Source organism: Neomonachus schauinslandi, chromosome 3 (assembly GCF_002201575.2).
Source record: "Neomonachus schauinslandi chromosome 3, ASM220157v2, whole genome shotgun sequence".
In the NCBI taxonomy this organism is placed as follows: domain Eukaryota; kingdom Metazoa; phylum Chordata; class Mammalia; order Carnivora; family Phocidae; genus Neomonachus; species Neomonachus schauinslandi.
In genome coordinates, this window is record NC_058405.1 from 136,914,797 (window position 1) to 136,942,688 (window position 27,892).

The following is a 27,892-nucleotide window of genomic DNA, read 5'->3' on the forward strand; positions in this document are numbered from 1 at the left end:
AAATACCACAATAAAACTTTACTACTGCTGAGCCATCAAACTGCTGTGGGACTGGGCAAGTTATGATAGTCAGTTTCTATTTCTGATTAAAGTTCACATAACTGACAATGGTTAAGTTCATGACAGTAAATGAAGTTCCCCATTGACACTAATTTAATAACACCTGGTCAGTTCAAATATGATCGGCAAAGTACCTACTGTCACATAACACAATGAATAACCACAAAATTGAAACACTTACAGTTTCGCAAGTTTGTAAATTAATCCAAATAAGCATTTTTTCTGCTTCCCACATTTTTTTAGTATAGTTGACACACAATGCTACATTAGTTTCAGGTATACAACTTAGTGATTTGACAAGTTTATACATTATGCTATGTTCACAAATGTAGCTACCATCTGTCCCATGACATCACTATTACAGTATCACTGACTGTATTCCTTATGCTGTGCCTTTTATTCCCATGACCTACTCACTCCATTACTCAAGGCCTGTATCTCCCTCTCCCCTTCACCCATTTTGCTCAATCTCCCACCCTCCTCTCCTCTAGCAATCATCAGTTTATTCTCTGAATTTACAGGCCTGATTCTGCTTTTTGTTTATTCATTTTTTTAGATTCCATTTATGAGTAGAATTATATGTTATTTGTCTTTCTCAATCTGATTTTTTTCACTTAGCATAATACCCTCTAAGTCTATCCATGTTTTCTCAAACAGCACAGTTTCATCCTTTTTTATGGCTGTGTAATATTCCATTGTATACGTATATATTTACATACACACCACATTTTCCTTATCCATTTGTCTATTGACACTTCAGTTACTTCTGTGGTTACTGTAAACAGTGCTGTAATAAACATAGGGGTGCATATATCTTTTCGAGTTGGTGTTTTCATTTTTTTTCTGGGTAAATACCCAATAGTTGAATTATTGGAGCATATGGTATTTCTATTTTTAATTTTTTGAGAAACCTCCAAACTATTCTCCAGAGTGGCTGTACCAATTTACATTCCCACCAACAGTGCACAAGGGTTCCTTTTTCCCCATATCCTCACCAAAACTTGTTTCTTATCTTTTTTGATTTTAGCCTAACAGGTGTCAGGTGATATCTCATTGTAGGTTTGATTTGTACTTCCCTGATGATTGGTGATATTGAGCATCTTTTCAAGTGTCTGTTGGCCATCTGTATATCTTCTTTGGAAATATTTTACCAGCAATATTTATAATACATCTTAGCAGATTCCACTTCAGGTTGGACTGAATTGGCACTTTGAAAATATTCTGTCCTGGAGTTGTTTTACACAGACTTTACACAGAAGTTAATTCAATAACTTCAAGGTCAGTATTGATTCCTCAAATAAACTACAACTCAGCTGTATCGGAGCCAAGGAAGATCACTTGAAATCATTTGCCATGTTTTTAAATTGACTATCTTGCTTCCAATATTCTCAGTTCTTCAAGCAATTGTTCTTGCCAAAAGGCTACTTACTAATTAAGCAAGTATACCTTCTCTGAACACATTTTTTCAGCTGCTGCAATCAAACACAATTTAATTAATTCACCATCAGTAAATAATAAATGCCTTTCCCTGCTTCACTAATAAGCCACTCAGAAACTTACTTAGTTGAAGCTCCATTTTCACTTTTTATTTTTATGAAGAAATTCAGCTACGATGAGATATTCCATTTTAAATGCTCTAATTTTTCTGACCCTTGTTTTTCTGTGAGTTGGGAATGTCAGGAGTACTTAGTATGGTAATGTCAATGTATATTTGTATTCTTTTAGCACAGCTATAATGTCATTGAATAATAAATACATGCTTTGTGTTTTGATAACAAAATAATCCATAGTCTACGGTGCCCAAAAATGCAACATTCAAAGTCCAACCCTTTCTTCTTTTGTTGTTTTTACATGTTGAGTATGCACTGGTAATTTAAAAAAAAAAAACTAAAATTGTCACAATATATATGGCACATGAAATGTCAAGTTATAATTTTGTCACTGTGATTTGTTGTACATCCTGCAACAGTCTGAAGTGTTGAGAGCACTACATACAGTTTGTCACAACTACTTAACTCTGCCACTGTAGGATGAAAGCAGCTACAGACAACATTTAAATGAATGGGCAGTGTTTTGCTCCAATAAAAACAGAAATTTGAATTTCAAATTCAATAAATATAATATCAAAAAATATTCTTTTGAATTTTTCAATGATTTAAAAATGTAAAAATAATTTTTTTTAAGATTTTATTTATTTATTTATTTGACAGAGAGAAAGAGAGCACAAGCAGGGGGAGTAGCCAAGGGAGAAGCAGGCTCCCTGAGGAGGAGGGAGCCTGATGCAGGGCTCGATCCCAGGACCCTGAGCCAAAGGCAGATGCTCAACCAACTGAGCCACCCAGGCGCCCCTAAAAATCATTCTTAAATCATGACCTATACAAGGTGGTGGGCAGGACTTGGCCCACCCTTAATCTATACTAGGTCCAAGGTATAAAACAAAGGAAATAAAACTAATAGAGAACAAAAACCAAGGACACAATGAATAGCTTCAGGCTTAAACATGACTTTATGCTAAAAAAAAAATTTATGTAGGACTGTAAGATAATTTTTTCTGAAGTCTATTTTAAATGTACATGTAATACCTATTCAATTGAATTAGTAAATTTTTTTAAATAAAAGGATCCCTGAAATAAATTTTTAAGCAATCCCTTAATTTTTTTTTAATTTTATTTTATTATGTTATGTTAATCACCATACATTACATCATTAGTTTTTGATGTAGAGTTCCATGATACAATAACCATATCGTGGTGTGCCTATTTGTAAGTTAAAATATTCATACATTTCATTTCCTTAGAAAAGTGTTTCCAAGCACTCTTATATTATATATCCTATATAATACAAAAGAGAATATTAATATATATATTATATATATTATATTATATCCAAGCACTCTTATATTTTCTACTATTTTGTTAATTCCATGAGGTCAGAGAACATATTTGTTTTAAACTTCTTCCTGTCCTCCTAGCATCTACCATATTACCAAATATCACTGGAAACAACACCATAAGCTTAATTTCCTTAATATGATAGTAAGTATCAATATTTTTTAAAACCACAGCAAACATCATACTTAATGATAAACGTTAAAAGCTTTTCCACTGAGAACCAGGAACTAGACAAGGAATCTGCTATTCCCACTTCAACTCACTATTATACTGAGTACTACCCCATTAAATAAGACAAGAAAAATTAAAAAGAATAAGGAACAGAAAAATCACTACCATCGGCCTACATGTATATTAACACTTCGCAATTTTTATATACTTTGGTATATAGTTTCACTTAATACTCATAATAATCCTTCCTAAACAAATATTTCATATTTATGATGATGATAATACATGTTTCCACTTTACAAATTAGGAAACTGAGGTTCAGAGAATTAAAACTTATCTGTAGGATGAAAAGACAGCCAGTGTGGCTGGAACAAAAGTGAAAAAAGAAGAGTAAAGAGAGATGAAGTTAGAGAATGAGCATAAGCCAGAAAGTAGGCTAAAAGAATTCAGATTTACTCTGGCTGCCATGGGAGGCCATTAGAGAATTTGAAGCAGAAAAGACACAATTCATTTATACCTTAAAAATAGACTAGTTAGGAAGCCACTCCTAGTACAAGTAGGAGATGATGATCACCTGAATTAGAACAGTAGTTGTAGTAAAGCAGGTTAGAAGTTCAGATCTGAAATAACTGTGGAGGTAGAGCTGACTGGACTTTGAAGGGGAGAGAGAAATGCATGGAGATTAAAGGGAATATGAAGTCAGGATAGGGTTTCTCCCCCCCCAGCTGATTATATGGAAGCAAGATTATACACCAATAGAGACAATCCAATAGAAATAGTTAATACAAAAGAGGATAACTGCAGGAAGAGATAACTGCAAGAACAAAGTTCTTGAGATGGACAGAATATCCAGAGTCCAAAGTATAAATGGAGGGCTTAGCCATAGACAGAATCAAGGTCAGTCTTCCAGACTACCATTGAAGGATGACAACATACTGAGTAACAGATGGAGCTTGATATATTTGGTGGTGGAGGTAGCTCTCATCTGTTTATATCTTTTTTCTCCATAAAGTAAGACTATCACATGAGAGTAGCCAGGTAGATTTTTGTGCGATTTTGCTTGTCTGTGTATTTTGAATTTTTATTTGGTTGGTTGGTTGGTTTTATTTTGGTTTGGTTTTTGTTTATTTGCAGGAAGGCAGGTATTAGTTATTTGAAGGGAAATACAATCTCAAAAAATACTCTCAAAGAGAAAAAAGTAAATTTTCTAGGGAACTATGAAATAGGACTGTGCAGCAGTACATGTATTTACAGTAATAGATTTAAAATAAGTCTGGTCAGGGGCACCTGGTGGCTCAGTCAGTTAAGCATCTGCCTTTGGCTCAGGTCATGATCCTGGAATCCAGCCCCACATCAGGCTCCCGGCTCAGCAGGGAGTCTGCTTCTCCCTCTCCCTCTGCTCCTCCATCCCCCCCACCCCCAACTCATGCTCTCTCTCTCAAATAAATAAAAAATAAATAATCTTTTAAAAAAATAAAAAATAAAATAAGTCTGGTCACTATGCTGTATGATTTTCCTCTAATAAATTTAGCTTTTCTGATGCAGATAGATTAAGCTTCTAAAAGTTTTTAACCAGAATAGAGTTTTGCCAGTCATAGATTAAGCATATAATTATATTTAAAGAAGGTCCAGTTTTTGCCAGACAAGTAGGATGGAAAAGAGGGGCAAAGGAATCAAGGGTATCTGCAAGGAATGGTCATTGGGCTAGCCCAGTGAGCCTAAGCCAGGTTGAAGAGAAGTCATAACTCAGGGGGGAAGTTCGAAAGTCATATATCTGTATGAACCTTATTTGGATCTTGAATCAAACAAAATATATTTAATATTTTATGATATTAAGAATTCTTTTTCAGATATGATAATGTTATTGCATTACATTAATGATAATGTATTGTATAATGTATTTTTTTAAAAAGCCTGTCATGGATAGATATAACTGGGATATACTTCAAAATAATACAGTAGGTAGATAAGTAGGTGAGGTTAAAAATTAAAAAAGACTAACCATGAGTTGATGATTGTTTACGTTGTGTGATAGGTATATGAGGACTTATTATACTACTCACCCTACTTTTGTATATGTAATTTTGTATGTGAAATTTTCCACAATGAAAAGTTAAAACAAGAAAGAAGTCACAATAAAGTTCATTTAAATGAAATTTATATATCTTTATTTAATTATAACTCATACTTTTAAGACCTGAAAAACTTTAAAATCTATAGATACACAGAATACAGAAGGAAGTATTATCACAATTTGCATATTTCCATAAAAACAAAAGCCTAGGAGCTGTGAGGTTAAAGAGAACGGTACAATTAATAGAACAAATCAAAAGATGTCTAACTATGTTCTACTCTATAATAATGTAAGTTTTGTATAAAGATTAACAAATACTTTCAATTTAAGAGATGAATTAATGAAATGAATTATTTTGTGTAAAAAAATTCTAAATGAACAAGACAAAAATAATACAAATGAAAAAGAGAATCCTCTTGATTATTCAAAATGCTTGATAGTAAACAACCCTTCAATATTTACAAGATTGTCATTTCAATACACCATTTCACAACCTGCCATTCAGTTACAAACCAATGCACTATAAGAAGGTGTTTTTTAAAATGTATTTATAAAAACTTAGAAATTAAACTTACTATTTCTTTCTGTTCTCTTGGAAAAGAAGAAAATAAGCACTGTTCTTATGCTCCAGATGCTACAGAGGAAGCAAAATTGAGAAACAAAAACCATCATTAGGATAAGTGAATTAGAAGCCATACAAATGAAAACAAATATACATTTCCAGTGAGAGTTCAGTACAGTGCTTCCCTTTATATTTTGAAAACCAGGAAGTACTCTTTCTTTCAGAGACATCAGAGGTCTATATCTGCTTTCAAAAGAGTTCTCAATCTAAAATCCACAGACCTTCTGAGGGTCCCCCAGAATTACGAAATTGCCTTTGTGTGCGTAAGTGTATTTCTCTGGAGAGACCACTGTGTTCATCACTCTGTAAGGAGTCTATGAAATGCCTCCCCCAAAAAAACAAAGTATAGAATCCCTTCTTACTAAGTAAGCATCAACTCCAAAAATCTATCTATTCCCATGCACTGAGGGAAAATCACATTTTACCCCAAATCCAGCACATTGTACAAATATAAGTTATTACTACTTCCCTATTATTTAACATTTGAAGGATCTTCTCTACTAAATAAAATAAGCTATCTAGAAGAAAAAAAGCTTACCTTCAAGTAAGTACTTGATAAGTAAACTGAGCTAAACACCATCTTTCAAAGATTTTTATGAGGAGAATTCTTTGGGCCTCACATCAGTAAAACATCAAATGATATTAAAAGTAAGTCAAAGAATGATCCTAATCACAAATTTGCCAAGATAATCTCTTAAATTCAATGTAAATATAGCAAAATACCTCTTTCTCCAAAGAACATGGCAGAACGCATATAAACATTATTCATAATTTTATAAAAGCAATACATTGTAGGGGTGCCTGGGTGGCTCAGTTGGTTAAGCGTCCAACTCTTGATTTCAGCTCAGGTTATGATTTCAGGGCCATCCAATGATCAAGCCCTGGGTCAGCTCTGCGCTGGGTGTGGAAGCTGCTTAAGATTCTCTCTCTCCGATCAAGAGTTTCCAGGACAAACAACAACTAAAGGAATTTGTGAACACTAAACCAGCCCTGCAAGACATATTAAAAGGGGTCCTTTGAGCGGAGAGAGAGCCCAAAAGTAACAAAGACCAGAAAGGAACAGAGACAATCCATAAGAACAGTGATTTTACAGGTAATACAATGGCACTAAATTCATATCCTTCAATAATTACTCTGAATGTAAATGGACTCAATGCTCCAATCAAAAGACACAGGGTATCAGAAAGGATTAAAAAACAAGACCCATCAACATACTGCTTACAAGAGACTTATTTTAGACCCAGACACTTCCAGATTGAAAGTGAGAGGGTAGAGAACCATTTATCATGCTAATGGACATCAAAAGAAAGCTGGAGTAGCCATCCTTATATCACACAAACTATATTTTAAACCAAAGACTTTCATAAGAGATGATTATATTTATTATATCATAATAAAAGGGGCTATCCAACAAGAAGATCTAACAATTATTAATATTTATGCCCCTAACTTGGGAGCAGCTAAATATATAAACCAATTAAAAATAAAATTAAGCTCATTGATAACAATACAATAATAGTAGGGGACTTGAACTCCCCACTCACAGCAATGGACAGATCATCTAAGCAGAAGATCAACAAGGAAACAAGGGCTTTGAATGACACACTGGACCTGATGGACTTCACAGATAAATTCAGAGCATTTCATCCTAAAGCAGCAGAATACACATTCTTCTCAAGTGCACAGGAAACATTATCCAAAATAGATCACACACTGGGTCACAAATCAGGTCTCAACCTGTACAAAAAGACTGAAATCATATCATGCATATTTTCAGACCACAGTGCTATAAAACTTGAACCACAAGAAAAAATTGGGAAGGAACACAAATACATGGAGGTTAAATAATATCCTACTGAAGAATGATTGGGTCAACCAGTAAATTAAAGAAGAATTTTAAAAATTCATGGAAACAAATAAAAATGAAACACAACAGTTCAAAACCTTTGGGATGCAGCAAAGGCAGTCCTAAGAGGGAAGTATACAGGCCTTCCTCAAGAAACAAGAAAAGTCTCAAATACACAACCTAACCATACACCTAAAGGAACTGGAAAAAGAACAGCAAATAAGGCCTAAATCCAGCAGGAGAATAGAAATAATAAAGATTAGAGTAGAAATCAATGATATAGAAATAAAAAAACAAAACACTAGAACAGATCAGTGAAACTAGGAGCTGGTTCTTTGGAAGAATTAATAAGATCGATAAGCCCCTAGCCAGACTTATCAAAAAGAAAAGAGAAAGGACCCAAATAAATAAAATCATAAATGAAAGAGGAGAGATCACAATCAACACTGAAGAAATACAAACAATTATTAGAGAATATTATGAGCAATTATATGCCAACAAATTAGGCAATCTGGAATAAACGGATAAATTCCTAGAAACATATAAACTACCAAAACTGAGACAAGAAAAAATAGAAAACCTGAAAAGACCCATAACCAGCAAAGAAATTGAATTAGTAAAAAAAAATTTCCCAACAAACAAGAGTCCAGGGCCAGATGGCTTCCCAGGGGAATTCTACCAAACATTTAAAGAAGAATTAATACCTATTCTTCTGAAACTGTTCCAGAAAATAGAAATGGAAGGACAACTTCCAAACTCTATGAGGCCAACATTACCTTAATCCCAAAACCAAAGACCCCACTAAAAAGGAGAATTACAGACCAATATCCCTGATGAACATGGATGCAAAAATTCTCACCAAGATACAAGCTAATAGGATCCAACAGTACGTTGAAAGGATTATACACCATGATCAAGTGGGATTTATTCCTGGGCTGCAGGGGTGTTTCAACATCCTCAAGTCAATCAATGTGACACACTACATTAATAAAAGGACAAGAATCATATGATCCTCTCAATAGATGCAGAAAAAGCATTTGACAAAATACAGCATCTTTTCTTGATAAAAAAAAAAAACTCTCTGCCATGTAGGGATGTAGGAAACATACCTCAATATCATAAAAGCCATATACAAAAGACCCACAGCGAATATCGTCCTCAACAGGGAAAAACTGAGGGCTTTTCCCCTGAGGTTAGGAATACAACAGAGATGTCAACTCTCACCACTGTTGTTTAACATAGTACTGGAAGTCCTAGCCTCAACAATCAGACAACGAAAAGAAATAAAAGGCATCCAAATAGGGAAAGCAGTCAAAACTTTCACTCTTCGCAGATGACATGATACTCTACATGGAAAACCCAAAAGACTCCACCCAAAAATTGCTTGAACTGATACAGGAATTCAGCAAAGTCGCAGGATATAAAATCAATTCACAGAACTCAGCTGCATTTCTATACACTAACAGTGAAGCAGAAGAAAGAGAAATCAAGGAATTTTACATTTTACATTCGATACATTGTAAATTTGGTACATTTACAATTATACCAAAAAGATACCTAGAAATAAACCTAACCAAATAGGTAAAGGATCTGTGCTCTGAAAACTATAGAATACTTACGAAAGAAATTGAGGACACAAAGAAATGGAAAAATATTCCATGCTCATGGATTGGAAGAACAAATATTGTTAAAATGTCTATGCTACTTAAAGCAATCTACACATTCAAAGCAATCCCTATCAAAATACCACTGACATTTTTCACAGAGCTGGAACAAATAATTCTAAAATTTGTATGGAACCAGAAAAGATCCCGAATAGCCAAAGGAATGTTGAAAGAGAAAACCAAAGCTGGTGGCATCACAAAGCCAGACTTAAGCTCTATTACAAAGCTGCAATCAAGACAGTATGGTACTGGCACAAAAACAGACACATAGATCAATGGTACAGAATAGAGAACCCAGAAATGGGCCCTCAACTCTATGGTCAACTAATCTTCGACAAAGGAGGAAAGAATGTCCAATGGAAAAAACACAGTCTCTTCAACAAATGGTGCTGGGAAAACTGGATAGCCACATGTAGAAGAATGAAACTGGACCACTTTCTTACACCATACACAAAAATAAACTCAAAATGGATAAAAGACCTAAATGTGAGACAGGAATCCATCAAAATCCTAGAGGAGAATACAGGCAGCAACCTCTGTGACCTTGGCTGCAGCAACTTCTTGCTAGACACGTCTCCAAAGCCAAGGGAAACAAAAGCAAAAATGAACTACTGAGACTTCATCAAGATAAAAAGCTTTTGCACAGCAAAGGAAATAGTCGACAAAACCAAAACAACCGACAGAATGGGAGAAGATATTTGCGAACGTCTTATCAGATAAAGGGCTGGTATCCAAAATATATAAAGAACTTATCCAACTCAACACCCAATAAACAAAAAACCCAGTCAAGAAATGGGCAGAAGACATGAACAGACATTTCTTCAAAGACATACAAATGACTAACAGACACATGAAAAAATGCCCCACATCACACAGCATCAAGGACATACAAGTCAAAATCACAATGAGCTACCACCTGACACTGGTTAGAATGGCTAAAATTAACAACTCAGGAAATGACAGATGTTGGCAAGGATACAGAGAAAGGGGAACCCTCTTACACTGTTGGTGGGAATGCAAACTGGTGCAGCCACTCTGGAAAACAGTATGGAGGTTTCTCAAAAAGTTAAAAATAGAACTACCCCTGCCACCCAGCAATTGCACTACTAGGTATTTATCCAAAGGATACAAAAATAGTGATCTGAAGGGGCACATGCACCCCAGTGTTTATAGCTGCAATGTCCACAGTAGCCAAACTATGGAAAGAGCCCAGATGTCCATCAACAGATGAATGGACAGAGAAGATGTGGTATAAATACACAATGGAATATTCCTCAGCCATCAAAAAGAATGAAATCTTGCCATTTGCAACGATGTGAATGGAACTGGAAGGTATTATGCTAAGAGAAATAAATCAGTCAGAGAAAGACAAATACCATGATTTCACTCATACGTAGAATTTAAGAAACAAAACAGATGAACATAGAAGAAGGGAAGAGAAAATAAAATTAAGATGAAAACAAAGGGGGAGGCAAACCGTAAGAGATTCTTAACTCTAGGAAACAAACTGAGGGTTGATGGAGCGGAGGTGAGTGGGGGGGGGTGGGGTAACTAGGTGATAGGCATTAAGGAGGGCACTTGATGTAAACAGCAATGGCTATTATATGCGACTGATGAATCACTAAATTCTACCCTTGAAACTAGTAAAATATACTATATGCTAACTAAATTGAATTTAAATAAAGAATTTTAAAAAAATTTTTTAAAAAGATTCTCTCTCCCTCTGCCCCTCCAGCCCCTGCTCCTCCACAGGTGTGCACTCTCTCTCTCAAAAAAAGAAAGAAAGAAGGTAAAGAAAAGAAAAGAAAGAAAAAGAAAAGAAAAGAAGAACATTGTATCTGAATTTATGTTATTTCTTTACTCTAAAATACATCATTGCTATTCTTGGGAGTTCACTTGCAAGGTAGTCACCAGTGAACCCTGTCTCCTGGTATTTACACCTTGTGTAGTCCTCTCTTACCAGTGTTGGCCTGTGTAACCAATAGAATATGGCAGAAGTAATAGTATGTAACTTCAAGATTAGGTTATAAAGGACTGCAGCTTCCATGTTAGTTCTCCTCTTCCACTCACCATCTTTCTCTCTCTCTTCTCTTCTAAGAGAAGCCAGCTAGTATGACATGAGGACATTCAGGGAACTCTATGGGAAGGCCCATGTGGCAAAAAACAGAGGTCTCTGGCAGAGCCAGTGAAGAGATGAGGCCTGCAAACTACATGTGTGGGCTTAGAAGTAAATTCTCCATCTTTAGTTAAGCCTTGAGGTAACTGTAGCTCCAGCCAACAGCTTAACTGCAATTTATATATGAATAAAGACCCTGAGCTAGAACCACCCAACTAAACTGCTCCCACATTCCTTCCTGCCCCTCAGAAACTGTGAGAGATAATAAACATTTGTTGTTTTAAGCTACTAAGTTCTGGGGCAACTTATTATAGCAATAGATAACCAAAACATGTTTTTTATGTGGTGGTGATTCATTTTTATGACTCAGACAACTACCTAAGCAATAAAAGACACTGAGCATTGTCCTTACCAAGGGAAGGGAGAGGAGAGGTTAGACATACTGCTCATAACCCTCAAGGATCCTACAACAGGAAACTCACACTGTTTCTCCACTACAAACCCGCTGAAATAGTGGCAGCAGAGAGATGATTTAGAAAAAAAGAAAAAAGTACAGGAAAACAGAGAACACTGGAAGGAACTGTAGAGATAGTGACTAGAATTCCGTAGGAAATCATTAAATTTTCTTAGATACTTTTCAAAAGCATATATAATTTTCAAAGTGTAAAAACTACAAGATTTGAAATATACTCCCTTACTTCAAAATAAAACACAGTAATCTCCTTTGCAGACAAGAAGTTCTCCTTTTGGTTTTTATCAGAACTACTGCTGGAGAAAATGAGCTATCAAACAATACACATTTCCTTCAAGACTTGAACAGCAGAACATATATAGTATGTTAATCTTTTAGGCTAAATTAAATGAAATTCTTTTGTATTTTTAAAACAAAGTTTAGGGGGAAAAAGGTACTTCAGAAATCTATGTTCTAGTTATTCCAATAAAGGTTTTTGCTTTCTTAATAATTATAACTTATGAAAATAGAGCAACATGTTTTGTGACGCTATTAAAGACACTATTACTGAGTCCTACTTTGACAACAGTGGCATAATTTCCATTTCCCTCTTCTCTTCTTAGAAATACTCTAAACAGGGGCGCCTGGGTGGCTCAGTTGGTTAAGCGTCTGCCTTGGGCTCAGGTCATGATCCTGGGATCGAGCCCTGAATATGGCTCCTGGCTCAGCAGGGAGTCTGCTTCTCCCTCTGCCTCTCCCCCCATCCCGTGGCTTGTGCTCTCTTGCTCGCTCTTTCTCTCTCTCTCAAATAAATAGATGTAAAAAAAAAAAAAAAAGGAAATACTCTAAACAACAAGGAGATCAAAAACAAAAACAAATTCCTGTCCTGGTAAAATAAGATATAGCTAAAACCCAACTCTCAAAATATGTGGACAGTCTTCCAAAAGTAATGGAGATCATGGAGATCAAGAGTGCAAGCAGAAAAGGAAAACTGCTTATCTCACAAAGAGGTAGCAAGACAAACTTCTCAAAGTGTAAAGCCTAAAGCCCATATTTATAACAAGAATAAGACACATGTGCTATAGGCAGAAACTCCTCAGTTTGGTTCCAACAACGAAACAGAAAAGACAGAACCTTAAAGAGAAACCATTCAGAAACACCATGTTTACAAAGAACATTGTTTCTATGGCAGCAGGAGAGAAAAGAGGTTTTGTATTAGGAAAAAATACACAGTTGCCTAACCCTATTGGCTGGGGAAAGATAAAAGCTGAACAAACTAGCACATTAAATCCTGGATCATAATGAAAATTCTAGATAGCCTGGAATGTGGAAAGACATGCACCCATATTCACACAAACCTCCTACAAATAACTGGGCAAAAGTAAGGTAAACATACCACATAGAGATTTATTTTTAAGTTTTTAAAAAAAAAAAGGAAAAATGCAAAATTATGTTCCGAAACCTAGACCACCATCTTTCCTCTCAATAAATGTAAATGAGCTGAACTCACCAGAGCAAAAGACTTTCAGACTAGATCACAAAAATAAAACCCAACCCTATAATATAAACTAACACCTAAAACTAAGAGTTTTTGAAAGTTGAAGAAAATAAAACCATAGGCAAAAGTATATTAGGCAAATACTAACAAAACAAGGGTTGTATCTTAATACCCCACAAAGCTGAATTCAAGAACCTCCCTGCCACCCCCACCAAGAAAGCTTTAAACTAGAAAAAGAAAGTGATTTCATAGTGTTAAAAAATGATGCAGTTCCTTTCCAACAAATGGTGCTGAGCAACTCAGCACCCATGGGCAAAATGAAAGAAAGAAAAAAATAAAAGAATCTCAACATGAACCTCACACCTTATATAAAAATTAACTCAAAATGGCTTATGAATTTAAGTGTAAAATGTTAGAAGAAAAAAATGCATAGAGAAAACAACAAAGAAGAAAATCTTCAGAACCTATAGTTAGGGAAGAGTTCTTGACAACAAAAGCACATCCATAAAAGGAAAAATTTAATAAATTTTGCTCTGCAAAAGTCCTATTAAGAGAATAAAAAGACAAACTATAGACTGGTAAAAAAATATTTGCAAACCATATACCCAACAAATAACTTGTATCTACAATATATAAAGAACTCTCAAAACAGCAAAAAGACCATTACCCAATTAGAAAATTAGATGACATGAACAGACATGAACAGAAGAGGAGATATAAATAGCAAATAAATACATGAAAAGAGTTTCAACATCATTAGCCCTTAGGGAAATGTAAATTAAAACCACAATGAAATACCACTACACACATATCAAAATGATCAAAATAGGAAATAGTGAAATACCAAATGCTGACAAGGATGTAGAGAAAAGAGATCATTTATATGCAACCAGTGGAAATGTAAAATGGTACATCTACTCTAAAAAAAAGTTTAGCAGTTTCTTTAAAAACTAAACATGTACCTACCATATGCCCCAGAGAAATGAAAACTTATGTTCAGACAATGCCTATATAAAAATGTTCACAGAAGCCTTATTCGTAATAGCCAAAAACTGGCAACTATCCAAATGTCCTTCAACAAGTGTATAGTTAAACAAACTGTGGTACATCATTACCATGGAATACTACTCAACAATAAAAAGAAACTATTAATACACTTAACATCTTGAATGGATCTCAAGAATATGCCAAATGAAAAAAGCCAGTTTCAAAAGGTTATAAGCTAGGTGACCTCATTTTATAATTCTTGAAATAACAAAATTACAGAGATATAAAACAGATTAGTGGGTGGAAGGGTTAAGAATGGGGCAGGTGAGGAGGGTTGGTATAACTACAAAGGGATGGCAAAAAGGAGCCCTGTGGTATTTATTTATTTTATTATTTATTATTAATTTATTTATTTATTTATTTATTTATTTAATCTCAACACCCAAGTGTGGCTTGAACTCATGACCCTGAGGATCAAGAGCCACATGCTCCACCAACTGAGCCTGCCAAGCAATCCAAGTCCTGTGGTTTTAGAACAGTTCTGAATCTGAACTGTGGGGTAGTGACATGAAGCTACAGATGTGATAAAATTACATAGAAATATAAAACACACACACAAAAGTGCATGTAAAAGTGGTAAAATCTGATAGACTCTATGAGTTGAACCAACATCAGTTTCCTGGTTGTGATATTTTACTATACTCATGCAAGATGTTACCACTGGGGAAGGCTGGGTGAAGGATGCATGGGACCTGCTTGTACATTTTTTTGTGTTTTTTTTGCAACTTCATGTGAATCTGTAATTATTTCAAAATAAAAAGGTTTCTTTTAAAGGAACATTCATAAAGCAAAACTAAACAGCGAGAAGTTGAAATATATTACTAGAATACAGAAGAACTATACAACATAAGAAGGTAGTTTTCATTGATATTATTAAACTCTATGCACCTGAAAAAAAAAATACATCTTCAAGTGTTTGTGAAAGGCAACCATTGACCAAATAGCATACGACCAAAAAAAAATCTCAATAAATTCAAAGAAGTAGAAATATTAAACAATATGCTTTGAAAGCAATACAGTAAAACTAGAAACAGTAACTAAACCAGAGACCAAACATGCAAACACACATTTGTCACCTGGGAAAAATGCTTAAATTACAACACTAAATTTAAAAAAAAATTCATGATATCTAGAAAATAACCAAAGCAAATCACTACATATCAAAACACGAGGAATAAAATTAAGCAGTGGTCAAAAAATATCATGACCTCAAATACAATGTATTTATTGTATTAATAAATAAGAAAGAATGAAAATAATGTATTAAGTATCCAATTTAAGTTACAGGAATAAAATAAGCCTAAGAGGAAAAAAAGAATAAAAAGTAATTTTTTAAAAGCTGGTTCTTTGAGAGAAAAAAGATACATAAACAACTAATAAAAACAATCACAAAAGAGAAAATGTACAAATATACAAAATAAGAAATAAGAAACAATATAAGAAACAATACAAAATAAGAAACAATAAGGAAGCAATAATCATAGATACAAAAAAATTTTTTTAACTTTTTTTTTTTTTTTTAAGTAGGCTCCACACCCAGCACCCAGCACAGAGACCAATGCGGGGCTTAAACCCATGACCCTGAGATCAAGACTTGAGCTGAGATCAAGAATCCGAAGCCTAACCAACTGAGCCACCCAGGTGCCCCATACAAAAAATTTTTTAAATCAATAAGAGACAGTGATGACTACTACTATTAAAACACTCTACAGAAATATATTTTAAAACTGTAGAATGAGTGGGAGCCTGGATGGTGTAGTCAGTTGACCATCCAACTCTTGGTTTCTGCTCCAGTCATGATCTTAGACTCATGATCTCAGGATTATGGGATGAGCCCCACATCAGGCTTCAGGCTCACTGTGGAGTCTACTTCAGATTCTCCCTCTGTCCCTCCTGCTCTCTCTCTCTCTCTTGCAAAAAATAAATAAATCTTTAAAACTGTAGAATGAGTAATTACATATATATAATTAACAAAACTAACCTTGGAAGAGGCAGAGAACCAAAAAGATTAACTACTACTGAATTTAAAAAGTTAAGAGCTACCCTCCATAAAAAGCCCCAAACTCAGAATACTACCAAACTTATAAAGCACAGATGCCAGTTCTATTTAAACTATCCTAGAGCATTAAAAAATAAAAACTTTTAATGTTTATAAAAAATGATTATAATTATGAAAGTAGAAATTTTCCTGGAATTCAGGATTTCAATCTTTGAATTCAATATTTAATATAATCTATCATATTAAGGGATATAAGATGAAAAAATCAAATGGCTATTTCCACAGATAATGAAATAGCATTTAACAAAATTCAACAATCTTTCTTGATTTAAAAGAAAACTAAATGTGGATAGAAAATTCCTTAACATGATAAAATGTTTCAATCCGAAAGTCAAAATAATGTCCAATGGGGAAACATTAGAAGCATTCCCAAGGAACAAGTCCAGAATATTCACTATTTTCTCTATTATTTAACATTGTCCTGAAGGTATTAGCCAACATAATTAGCCAAAAGAAAAAAAATCAGACAAAAAATATGAAAGGTGGTAAAATTATTGCTGTTCACAAATGTCTGAATACTCATAAACTTTTTTTTTTTTAGATTTTTTATTTATTTATTTGAGAGAGCAATAGTGAAAGAGGAGCAGAGGGAGAGGGAGAAGCAGACTTCCTGCTGAGGAGGGAGCCAACACGAGACTTGATCCCAAGGACCCTGATATCATAACCTGAGCTGAAGGCAGACACTTAACCAACTGAGCCACCCAGGTGCCCCAATACTTGTAAACTCAAAAAAAATCAACTGAAAAACTTATTAGAAACAAGATGGGGGCACCTGGGTGACTCAGTTGGGTGGGTGTCTGCCTTCGGCTCAGGTCATGATCCCAGGGTCCTGGGATCCAGCCCCACATTGGGCTCCCTGCTCAGTGGGGAGCCTGCTTCTCCCTCTCCCTGTGCAGCTCACCCTGCTTGTGTTCTCTCTCTCTGTCAAATAAATAAATAAAATCGTGAAAAAAAATACAAAACAAAAAAAAACAAGATGATTCTTGTAGCTGAACACAGAATTAGTATGGAAAATTAGTAAGTTCAAATATACAATCAGTTCTAAAATATATTAAAAACTCTCCCTTATTTCATCAAATCATCCCAGTTGTTCTTTTCTGAATGAAACTGATACTATTTGAAAAATTAGTACAGTATGAATTTCTGTTATATATAATCTAGTGACTCGCACTATAAAATTATAAAGGTATACTAACAGGGAATACTTGGAACCTCAATATAACAGAATAACACTTTAATTATGGTAAATATTTTAAATCCTTAATATTTAGTGCTTAACTGTACTAAAATTAAAAATGCTAAATGTTAAAATAAAGCAGAATACCTAAAACTCAATCAATATAATCAAACCTTCCTCACTTTTACTAAAAGTAACATTCCATAAACCTCCAACCAAAACATGAAGGTTTTTCACCAACTTTCATTTATGAAGCACTTTCTGCCAAATTTAGGTGCTGTCTTTCCAACAACCACATAAACCCCATCCAATTTATTGTTTTTAGATGAGATTTAGCAATATATAAAGCTAAAAATGAAAAGATATACAGGTGTCAATATATAACTATGCTGACTATTCTGTCAGTTTATTTAACTATCAAAAGCTTTAGCAAGAATTACCTTCACGTTCCGACAAACTAATAACAGTGATTTATTTTGGTACAAGGAATAAGGCAGGAATCAAGCTTTTTTTCTTTAATTGAACTGACTTTAATTTTTTTATATATATATAACTCAACACCATTTTCCCCCAATGATTTGAAATGTCATTTTATCATATATAAAAACCATAAAGATCATACTATATCATATGCAAAAATTCTTTTGGGATTTATTTCTGGATTCTTGTGTCTCTTTCTTTGGTCTGTGGCAAACTTAATTAATTCATACACTATTTATTTATACACTGTGCCAAACTTTTAATTATTTTATACACTATTTATACACTATAGCAAACTTTTACACTTGATCTTAGCCAAAAGGCTGAGAAGCAATCACTATAGCAAACTTAATTAATGAAGTTTTATAATGTATATGATGCCTGGCAGACCTCTGCTTCTCATTCCTCTCCTTTTTTAGAATTTTCAGGACTATTCTTACGTATTTATTTTTCCATTAAAAAGTATGGAGGGGCACCTGGGTGGCTTACTCATTTGAGTGTCCCTCTTGATTTCAGCTCAGGTCAGGACCTCAGGGTCCTGAGATCGAGCCCCTTGTTGGGCTCCACGCTCAGCGGGGATTCTGCTTGAGATTCTCTCTCTCTCCCTCTGCCCCTCCCCCTTCTCTCTCAAATAAATAAGTAAATCCTTTTTTTAAAGGTATGGAATAAGTGTGCCAAGATTTTTGAAGTACTGTTGATATTTTTATTGTGACCACACATTTTTAGATCAATTTAGGGAGAACTGATCTCATAACAATACTAAATCTTCCCATCCAAGAATAGAATCTGTCTCTTAATTATGTCTCAGTACATTATTCTTTAAGTACAGAATTCTATCAAGTGAATAACTATCAATATTCAAATATCTATCAACCATCAATATTCAAGTATCTATCAACATTGCAAAACAGATGCTTGCAAAATGATTTCTTACCTACCAAAACCTCTTAGTAAATACTCTCTTTGAGTACATACCAAGAGATGTTCACAGATACCTTCTCCTTTAAGAGCCAACTACAGCTGATGAAAGGTACTTTGTATCCTTATTAGAGTGCCATGGAAGAAATGTTTAACTTTCCTCAAAAGGCTACAAATTATGCTTGTCAACTCTTCTAGATGGATTGAGGAAATATTTTTACCAGTTAGTTAGAGGGGGAGCAGAAAGGAGGCATTAAAAGCTGAGTAAGAGCAAAGCCCTATCCTCAAATGGCTTTCAATTTAAGTAGGGGAAAAAACAAACAAAACAAACAAACAAAAAACAAGAAAACATAAAAAAAACAGGGATAAGACAACCTTCCTCAGTTTCTTTGCTTAACTTTTCCCCTCCCTAACCGCATTTTAAGAGGAATTAAAAAAAAAAAAAAAAAAAAACAGAAGGAAAATATTGTTAAATCCTCTGGGAAGGTCAATGTTTTATGCCAATAAGCCTCTGTAATGATCTTATAGAGAATGAAATTTCTAGGAAGTTATAATCTGTAAGAATAAAGTATCCAGGAGTAAAAGTCTAGGATTGCTTGTAGAGTTAGTTAAGGGTAGAGACAAAGCTTAATGGTTGTTCACTCTTAGAAAATGAACCAATTCCCACAGTAATGCATACTTGGCAGCATAATCAAGAAATACAAAATTTAAACTGTAATCCAAACCTTCCCTCACCATGGACCATAGCCTTAATGACTCCTATGAAATAAGTTCAGCATTTAGGTTATAATTTGTTTCAGTAATAGTTGAAAAGATCAGAGATATAAATTACTGAATCTGAAAGGCAAAAAAATAATAGGGTGGAATCATACCAAGTTCCTCCATATGAAGGAAAGAAGATATAATAAAAATCACAGCATCTTATATAGAATATTGATATTCTATCACAAAAGATAATTTTAAGATAGTTATGATTATGTAATATATGCTCAGTCCTGAATCCATGACTTCTCTGTCCAGTAAAAGCATTTGGGAAACCTGGAATGCAGAAATAACAGTCACTTTTTGCAGTTATCAGGTAGATTTCTAAGCTATATAATCAGTATAGACAGTGATAAGTAAAACACTACATTTTATTGCTCTTTCTGCTTCCATTTCTTTAAGTAAACCCTGGTCTACACCTCAAAATTTCTGTTTCCAAAGGAAAAAAGTCCAGGAATAAGCTAAGGCAAGAGCTCACACAAAAGAAAATGTCCTGTGGTAAGTCTTCTTTCTACATACCACAACATCTACTTTCACGTTGTTGTATTTTATTTTTGATTGTCATCAATCAGGAGGACAATTCTATTCTTTGTTTGATAACTGGCCTATGCTTCCAAAAGTGAAGAGCTCAGTGAAATAGAAGCTGCGGCAGCTGAGAACCAGGTCACAAATGTGAATGAGACAAAGTAAGAAATGGCTCTGAAGCTTAACAAACCAAGAAATACTAGATGCAGGTGATGCAGAACAGGCAGAAGGACACAGTAAGGATAATAGAGCCTCATACTCAAAACAGTAGAAAGATCAAACTGAAGAAATAACAGATATTTTTAAAGAAATTACATTTTTCTACTTTTAAGAACAATTAGTAATATGATTTATTTGCCCAAAAAAAGTCTTCTGCAGCATAATAGCAGACCCAGTAAATCAGTCTGTGAAGAGCCATTACAATTAGCACAGTAAAGTTCCCTGTCAGACATTCTTTTGCAACTAGATAAAAATTTTTCATAATCAAAAAATCAATTTTGATATGGAAATGGAGGTCAAATGAGTTTTTTCTAAGTTTTTTAAAGATGCTTCCAACACATTTATTCCCTTTCTAAATTTTTTTTCTCCCCTCTTCTTATAAAAAACTAGAAATGAACAAGGGAAAGGGTCTCAGCATTATAAAATCTACTGCCACACCTGGGATAAGAAGCATTCTAAAAAATTCCAAAAGAGAAAAAAAATAAAGAAAATGGCAGAGGTTTTATTTGGTAATATGCATGCACTCAATTTTTGGCTCGTTTATCTATATACAAAGCTATAATTTTGTGATCTCCAGGAGTTCCAATTTGAAAATATGCCCTGCACTAAAGACTAAACAAACAAAATTTCTTACTACATCAGTCCCAAAGAAAGAGATCCTACACCTGCCAAATGTCAAACTAAAAAACCTAAATATCACCCAATTCCTTCTTTTCCCTTACCTTCCACTTCCTCCTGCCAAGTTGTCTCAGTTGTAGTTCTGAAATACTGCCAAGTCATCTATTCATCTCCACTGCCACTGAGATGTCAAATCCATCTTTACCTTTAAACTCCGTTTCTACCCTTGTCCTCCTCAATCTCCACAGGCAGTACACATGATCCTCTTGACTTAAATCTCATCATGCCATTCTTCCATTAAAACCTTTACAAGCTTCCCATTTCACCCAAAATGAAATATAAACTCCTAGGCCATGACCCTCCCATGATCCAGATACTATCTGATTCTGCAAGCACACGCCCTATTACTTTTTCTCTCCATCACACATTCCTTATACTGATCTTTTTGACCCTAAAATAAGTCATGCTCTCTCCTACCTCACAGCCTTTGTATTTTCTGTTCTCTCTTCCTGTAAAGACCTTCCCTCAACTCTTGGATTTTTGTTTTTGTTTTTAGGATCTGAAGAATACACTGATGTAAAAAATTCAAGCAATACCAAAAAACATATGGAAAGAAACAACTACTAAAAATTCCACCGCCCAAGGAGAATTTCCATTAATATTTTGAGGATAATCCTTTCCTACATCTTTCTATGGATACATATGCTATCATACACTGTATCTATATAAATTATCTTCCACAAATTCCAACTCTTCCCAAGCTGGTTCTTTCTCGTACGTTAGTTCTCAATTCAAATACCACCTTCTCAAAAGAGGACTGTTCCTCTCTATCACCCTGTTTATTTTCTCCACTGCACTTCTTTGTTTACTTGTCTCTCACTTTTTACCTGTCCAATCCCAAAAGAACATAAGCTCCAGGAAGGCACAGATCTTGTCACTACTTTCTCAATCACTAGGGTCTAGCCCAATACCTAACACACTGCAGGTGCCCAGTATTTACTGAATGAACAGATGATGACTCTGTTTAACATTTATAAGATGCCAAATTCTAAATTAATATCTCCCACTCAAATTTATCTCCTGAGCTTCATACTCATACTTAACCATCCCACTTGGCAGCTCTCTCCAAATAGAACACAGGTAGTTTAGTCTCAGTGAGCAAACCTGCTCTTCCTCATGGGATTCCCTGTTTAGATGGTATTTCCCATTTAGATGAATGACACTACCATCAAACAAATTTCCCAAGCCATACACTTAAATTTTATCCTTGAGGCAATTATTCCCTGTCACCTCACACCCACCCAATCACCAAGAGCCTCTCCATACTACCTCAATTCTACCTCTTCAATACTCATTCAAGTCTCATTCAATACTCTTCAATACTCATTCAAGTCTCATTCAGCCCATCTGCTTCTCTTCCACTCTGCTGCCTCCACTCAGTTGCAAATCAGTGTCAATCATTTTTCCCCTAGACAACCATAACCTAACTTGCTGCTTTAGATCCATTCTTATTCCCCTCTAACTTATTCTCTATAGTGTAGCCTCAATAGTATTTTCAAAATAACAATATGATCACATCATATTCCTTCTTAAAAATCGTCAATGGCTTCCCATTACTCTTAGATTAAGTCCTAAAATCCTTACTATGGATTATAAGGCCCACAAGAAATACCCTTTGCCTAACTATTCAGACTTTCCCTATAAACCAGACTTTGGCCTTCTTTATTTCTTTTTTTTTTTTTTTTAATTTATTTATTTGAGACAGAGAGAATGAGAGAGAGAGAGAGAGAGAGAGCACATGAGAGGGGGGAGGGTCAGAGGGAGAAGCGGGCTCCCTGCCGAGCAGGGAGCCCAATGCGGGACTCGATCCAGGGACTCCAGGATCATGACCTGAGCCGAAGGCAGTCACTCAACCAACTGAGCCACCCAGGCGCCCCTGGCCTTCTTTCAATTCTTTAAATCTACCATTCTCTATTCCCCTCAGGGCCTTCATATATGCCATTTCTTCTGCCTAAAAGATTATCCACCATGTCACACCACCCTTGCAACACATAATCATCCTCTGAGTCTCAAACTCAAAGGTCACTTCCTCAGGGTGGCGGTGGTAGGCAGAATTCTAAAGCTATCTCTCTTCCTCCCCAAGATTTCCATCCTCCGTTATACAATCAAACGGTAATCCAGGTATTGCTGTGAAGGAACTTCGCAAATATAATTAAGTATTACTCAGCTGATTCTAAGCAAGGGAGATTATCCTGGATTATCCTGGTGGGTCTAATATAATCAGTTAAACCCTGAAACACAGAGCTTTCCCTGGGCTGAGGGCAGAACTGGAAGTGAGAGAGATGCGGCACTAGTCAGCAAACAACCTGACTAAACCTGGAAGATTCTCCCCCCCCCCGCAGAGACTGCAGATAAGATCCCTGTCCAACTGATTGATTACCTTGATTTAGGCCTGCAAGACTTTAAGCAGAGACCCCAAGTCAAGCCACCTGGACTTCTGATCTACACAAACTGTGATACAACAGACGGGTGTTGCTCTAAGCTGTTAAATTTGTGGCAACAATAGAAAATGAATACAAAGACTCATCCCTGACCCCACCTCCACCACAGATAGTGTTAGAGCCTCTGGTAAATGTTCCCATAGCATTTGACACTTCTCTTTCATGATACTCATCATACTTATTACTTAATTTAATGTATGTAGTCTAAGATCTACATTCAGAGATTTTGTATTTTTGTATACCATATACCATTATATTCCAACATCTACAAAACTGGTACCTATAAATATTTGTAGAGTGAATGAACCAATTTTTATTCAATTGTCTCTCAAAATTCTCAATCATGGCACACCTTCAGTAAAGTGCTATATTATAAAATATTTCTATAGTAAGAGTCAATTGCTTTATAGCAGTGACGGGAAAAGAGATGGGATGAATGGAATATATTCAAAATCATTGGGGCAGTTATTTTTTATTTGTTTTACAAACAAATAAAACCCTCCCTCACTTACAACTACCCACAATCTGAAATGCCCACTCCTTGCCCTATATCCCTAGGGGGGCATGACCATCTATTAGAGAATTACAAAAGATTCTCATATAGAGCCATTATTACTGATGTCACTGAGTCATATTCCTCAGGTATGTTGAATTATAAATTAAAGCTTAATACAGTTGGCTTACTTTTTTAAATACTTTGCAAAAGGAAAAAAAAAAGCAAATTTACTCAATCTGAAACATTACTATTTCACAATAAAAAGAGACTGAATATATTTTAACTGGTCAAAAAGAAGAAAGGTCAACTAAAAGAACAATTTACTTACATCAATGGAAAAGCAAAAAATGGAAGTGTCATGGCAAGTCTTGCTGTGAATTCATCAGGAAGATACCACAAGTATACAATTAAACATGTAAACAGATAGAGAATCGAAGAGTAGAGAATTAATCTTCCAACCCATAATTTTTGTAATCTCTGATTTTTTTCCCTAAATTCTTCCAATGCTTGAATTTCCTGTTAAGAGAAAATTGTTCTATATTATTGAATTGAATCTCAAATTTCATAAAGAAATCAAAATATTAACAAAAAAATTTTTAGATGATAGATTATATAGGAAGAACTCTTAAGTCAATGAAATATAATACCTTAATATTTTTTAAAAAGAACATAATATGAAAAAGAAAATTAGAAATGAAGTTAAAAACATATGAAAATGCCTATCCTGACAAGTCACTTTTTTTTTTTTTTTAAAGATTTTATTTATTTATTTGACAGAGGGAGACACAGCAAGAGAAGGAACACAAGCAGGGGGAGTGGGAGAGGGAGAAGCAGGCTTCCTGCTTAGCAGGGAGCCCGATGTGGGGCTCAATCCCAGGATCCCAGGATCATGACCTGAGCCGAAGGCAGATACTTAACGACTGAGCCACTAAGGCACCCCTGACAAGTCACCCTTTTAAATGCAAAATTAAGGGATGCCTGGGTGGCTCAGTAGGTTAAGCATCTGCCTTCATCTCAGGTCATGATCCCAGGGTCCTGGGATAGAACCCCATGTCAGGCTCCTTGCTCAGCGGGGAGCCTGCTTCTCCCTCTGCCTGCCACTCCCCCTGCTTGTGCTCGCTCTCTCACTTTCTCTCTCTCTCTCTGACAAATAAATAAAATCTTTAAAAATAAATAAAAAATTAAGATACTATTTTGACATACCAAATTAGCAAAGATCAAGCATGAAACTGACATCAATAAATATTTATTAAACTAAATAAATAATAATTCTCTCTGTATAAGGTCTAAAAAATTTTGGCTAAAAATTAATTAATTAATTTTAAAAATTTGGCTACAAAAAGAAAGAATTAATAAAAATTGAAACAGTGACCCATACTAGATTCTTTCCATCTATTCATCACTCTCAATATTCCTAAGCAATAACCATTTTTGATAATGAAGTTTATGAACTTTTCGGATTGATAAAAACTGTTGCAGACTATCTTATAATCTACTTTACCCTATCTGGTAACATTGCTTTACACCATGCTATATACATCTAATTTCAACCTAACAGGTTCCAGTGACACAGACTTCTTAAGTCACTGAGAGACTTCCGATTTTTTTTGAGATAAAATAACATCAAAGTTCTCAGGCTTACTTTATATCATCTGTAAATTCCCAAACCAGGTCCAGTCTCCAAAACAATATACGTATACTGAAATAATACTTATGCAATACCTAAGATGAATTAAAACACCCCAGAGCCAAAAAACATACCTTATCTATATTTTCCAGAACTTCTACAGTTGAAGGTTTTGTCTGTTATAGAAACAGATATGAGACATTAAAACTTGTTACTCCTAACTTAGAAACACTTTGACTTATAAAACCATAGAACATTTTAATTCAAAAATAAGTTTTTTCAAATGGTGTCAAGCAATATGTATTCCTATTTATTAATGAGATTTAGATTTAAATAAAATTATAATTATAAACAGAACTACACAAGGTTACAGAAATAAGCATTTTCCTACTTGACTTTTTAGTCCTAGAAGTACTTTCAACTCCAACAGCTCAATTTCTACCATTCTTCTTTTTAATGTCTACCGGTCCTAATCCCAATAGAACATGCTTTTATAGAGAAAGAAGTTTTCCTCCAAGAAAAATTTTCTTAGATATTATTATTCAAAAGAAATCATATATTTAAAAGCTCAAGACTAAAGATGGTCTGATTTACTATTGCTAAAAGTTCACTGAGGACTCTGAAAGTCAAAATCAATAGGCTACCTTCATTTTGAATTCCTAAAGTATTTTTCTGAAGATCAGATTTGATTTGATTTGATTTTTAAAGATTTTATTTATTTATTTGAGAGAGAGAGAATGAGAGAGAGAGAACACCTGAGAGGGGATAGGGTCAGAGGACGAAGCAGACTCCCTGCCGAGCAGGAAGCCCGATGCGGGACTCGATCCAGGGACTCTATCCAGGGACCCCAGGATCATGACCTGAGCCGAAGGCAGTTGCTTAACCAACTGAGCCACCCAGGCGCCCTGAAGATCAGATTTTAAAAAGACATCTAAGAATACTTCATTACAGCAGAGTTTGTTAAAAATATTTTTTAGGGCACCTGGGTGGCTCAGTTGGTTGAGCGTCTGCCTTCAGCTCAGGTCATGATCCTGGAGTCCCTGGATCGAGTCCCGCATCGGGCTCCCTGCTCGGCAGGGAGTCTGCTTCTCCCTCTGACTCTCCCCCTCTCATGTGCTCTCTCTCATTCTCTCTCTCAAATAAATAAAATCTTTAAAAATATATATATATATTTTTTAGACACCCAGAATAAAAACCAGCCAAAATGTCTCATACAACACTTGAGAAACCACTTACCAATTATATACTCAATAATATAGGAGGGCAATGGATATCAATTCATTGTAGTTCCCACAAGAGTTGTTAACATTAGGTTGAACCATATGAAATTGCTTTTTATGTAAGTCAAAATGGTTGAATATTGGCAATTTCATATGGTTCAACCTAACAAAGACAAAGGAAAAGTAGATAAATTTGATCCTCAAGCAGAACTGTAATAAAGTTTTAAAGGGAGGAGCAGAGAGTCAATAGAATACCAACCCAAAACAAAGCATTTCCAGTAACAGTGCAACTAGTCTACCAAGTATTGCTAGACTCATTCTGGTAAAAAGGAGTTAAAAATAAGCAAAGTAGTTTGTCTGAGTTTGTTCTCTCATATTAGAAAAGAACATTAATATATTTTTTATTTTATAGCACTAAATTGGAGATACTTCCTCTAAAGCCTTAACCAATAAAATCAAACTGCATTTCAAATTTTGTTTAACCTCTAATTCCTAAAAGTGTATTTAGTATGACTTCAGCAAATACATAATAAACAAAAAGATATAGCCCATAAAAACATAAGTATTATGTAGCATACAACTATAATTTCAAATAGTTCAACAAGATTGAAATGTAGGAGATAGAAGAAGAAAACAAGGAAAGATAACCATTTGCACATGAATGCATAAATAAAAATAATTCATAAGTCAAAGTAAAATAATTATGTTAAACAGAGTCATTAAGATACCTATATAGCAAGTACAACTATTAAAGTCCAAATATACAACTAATTCATAAGAGAAGGAAGAAAATTAAAGAGAATTAGGTATAATATCAAGCTCTACTCAAGTCTATACCACAAAGAAGACT

General features: G+C 34.8%; 1 protein-coding gene across 3 annotated transcripts in view; it reads right to left on the reverse strand.

Annotated features, from left to right (window-relative positions):
- Positions 1–27,892, reverse strand: part of LNPK (lunapark, ER junction formation factor) — a 78,530-nt gene that overhangs the window by 44,531 nt on the left and 6,107 nt on the right. For 2 of the 3 annotated variants that reach the window (XM_021703366.1, XM_021703365.2), the window contains 3 exons: positions 25,957–25,998; positions 24,524–24,711; positions 5,772–5,830 (listed from right to left, as the gene is read on the reverse strand). In XM_021703366.1, coding sequence (XP_021559041.1) covers positions 5,772–5,830; positions 24,524–24,711; positions 25,957–25,998 — 289 coding nt within the window. The remainder of the gene's footprint in view (positions 1–5,771; positions 5,831–24,523; positions 24,712–25,956; positions 25,999–27,892) is intronic. The other variant, XM_044913336.1, reaches the window with a different exon arrangement.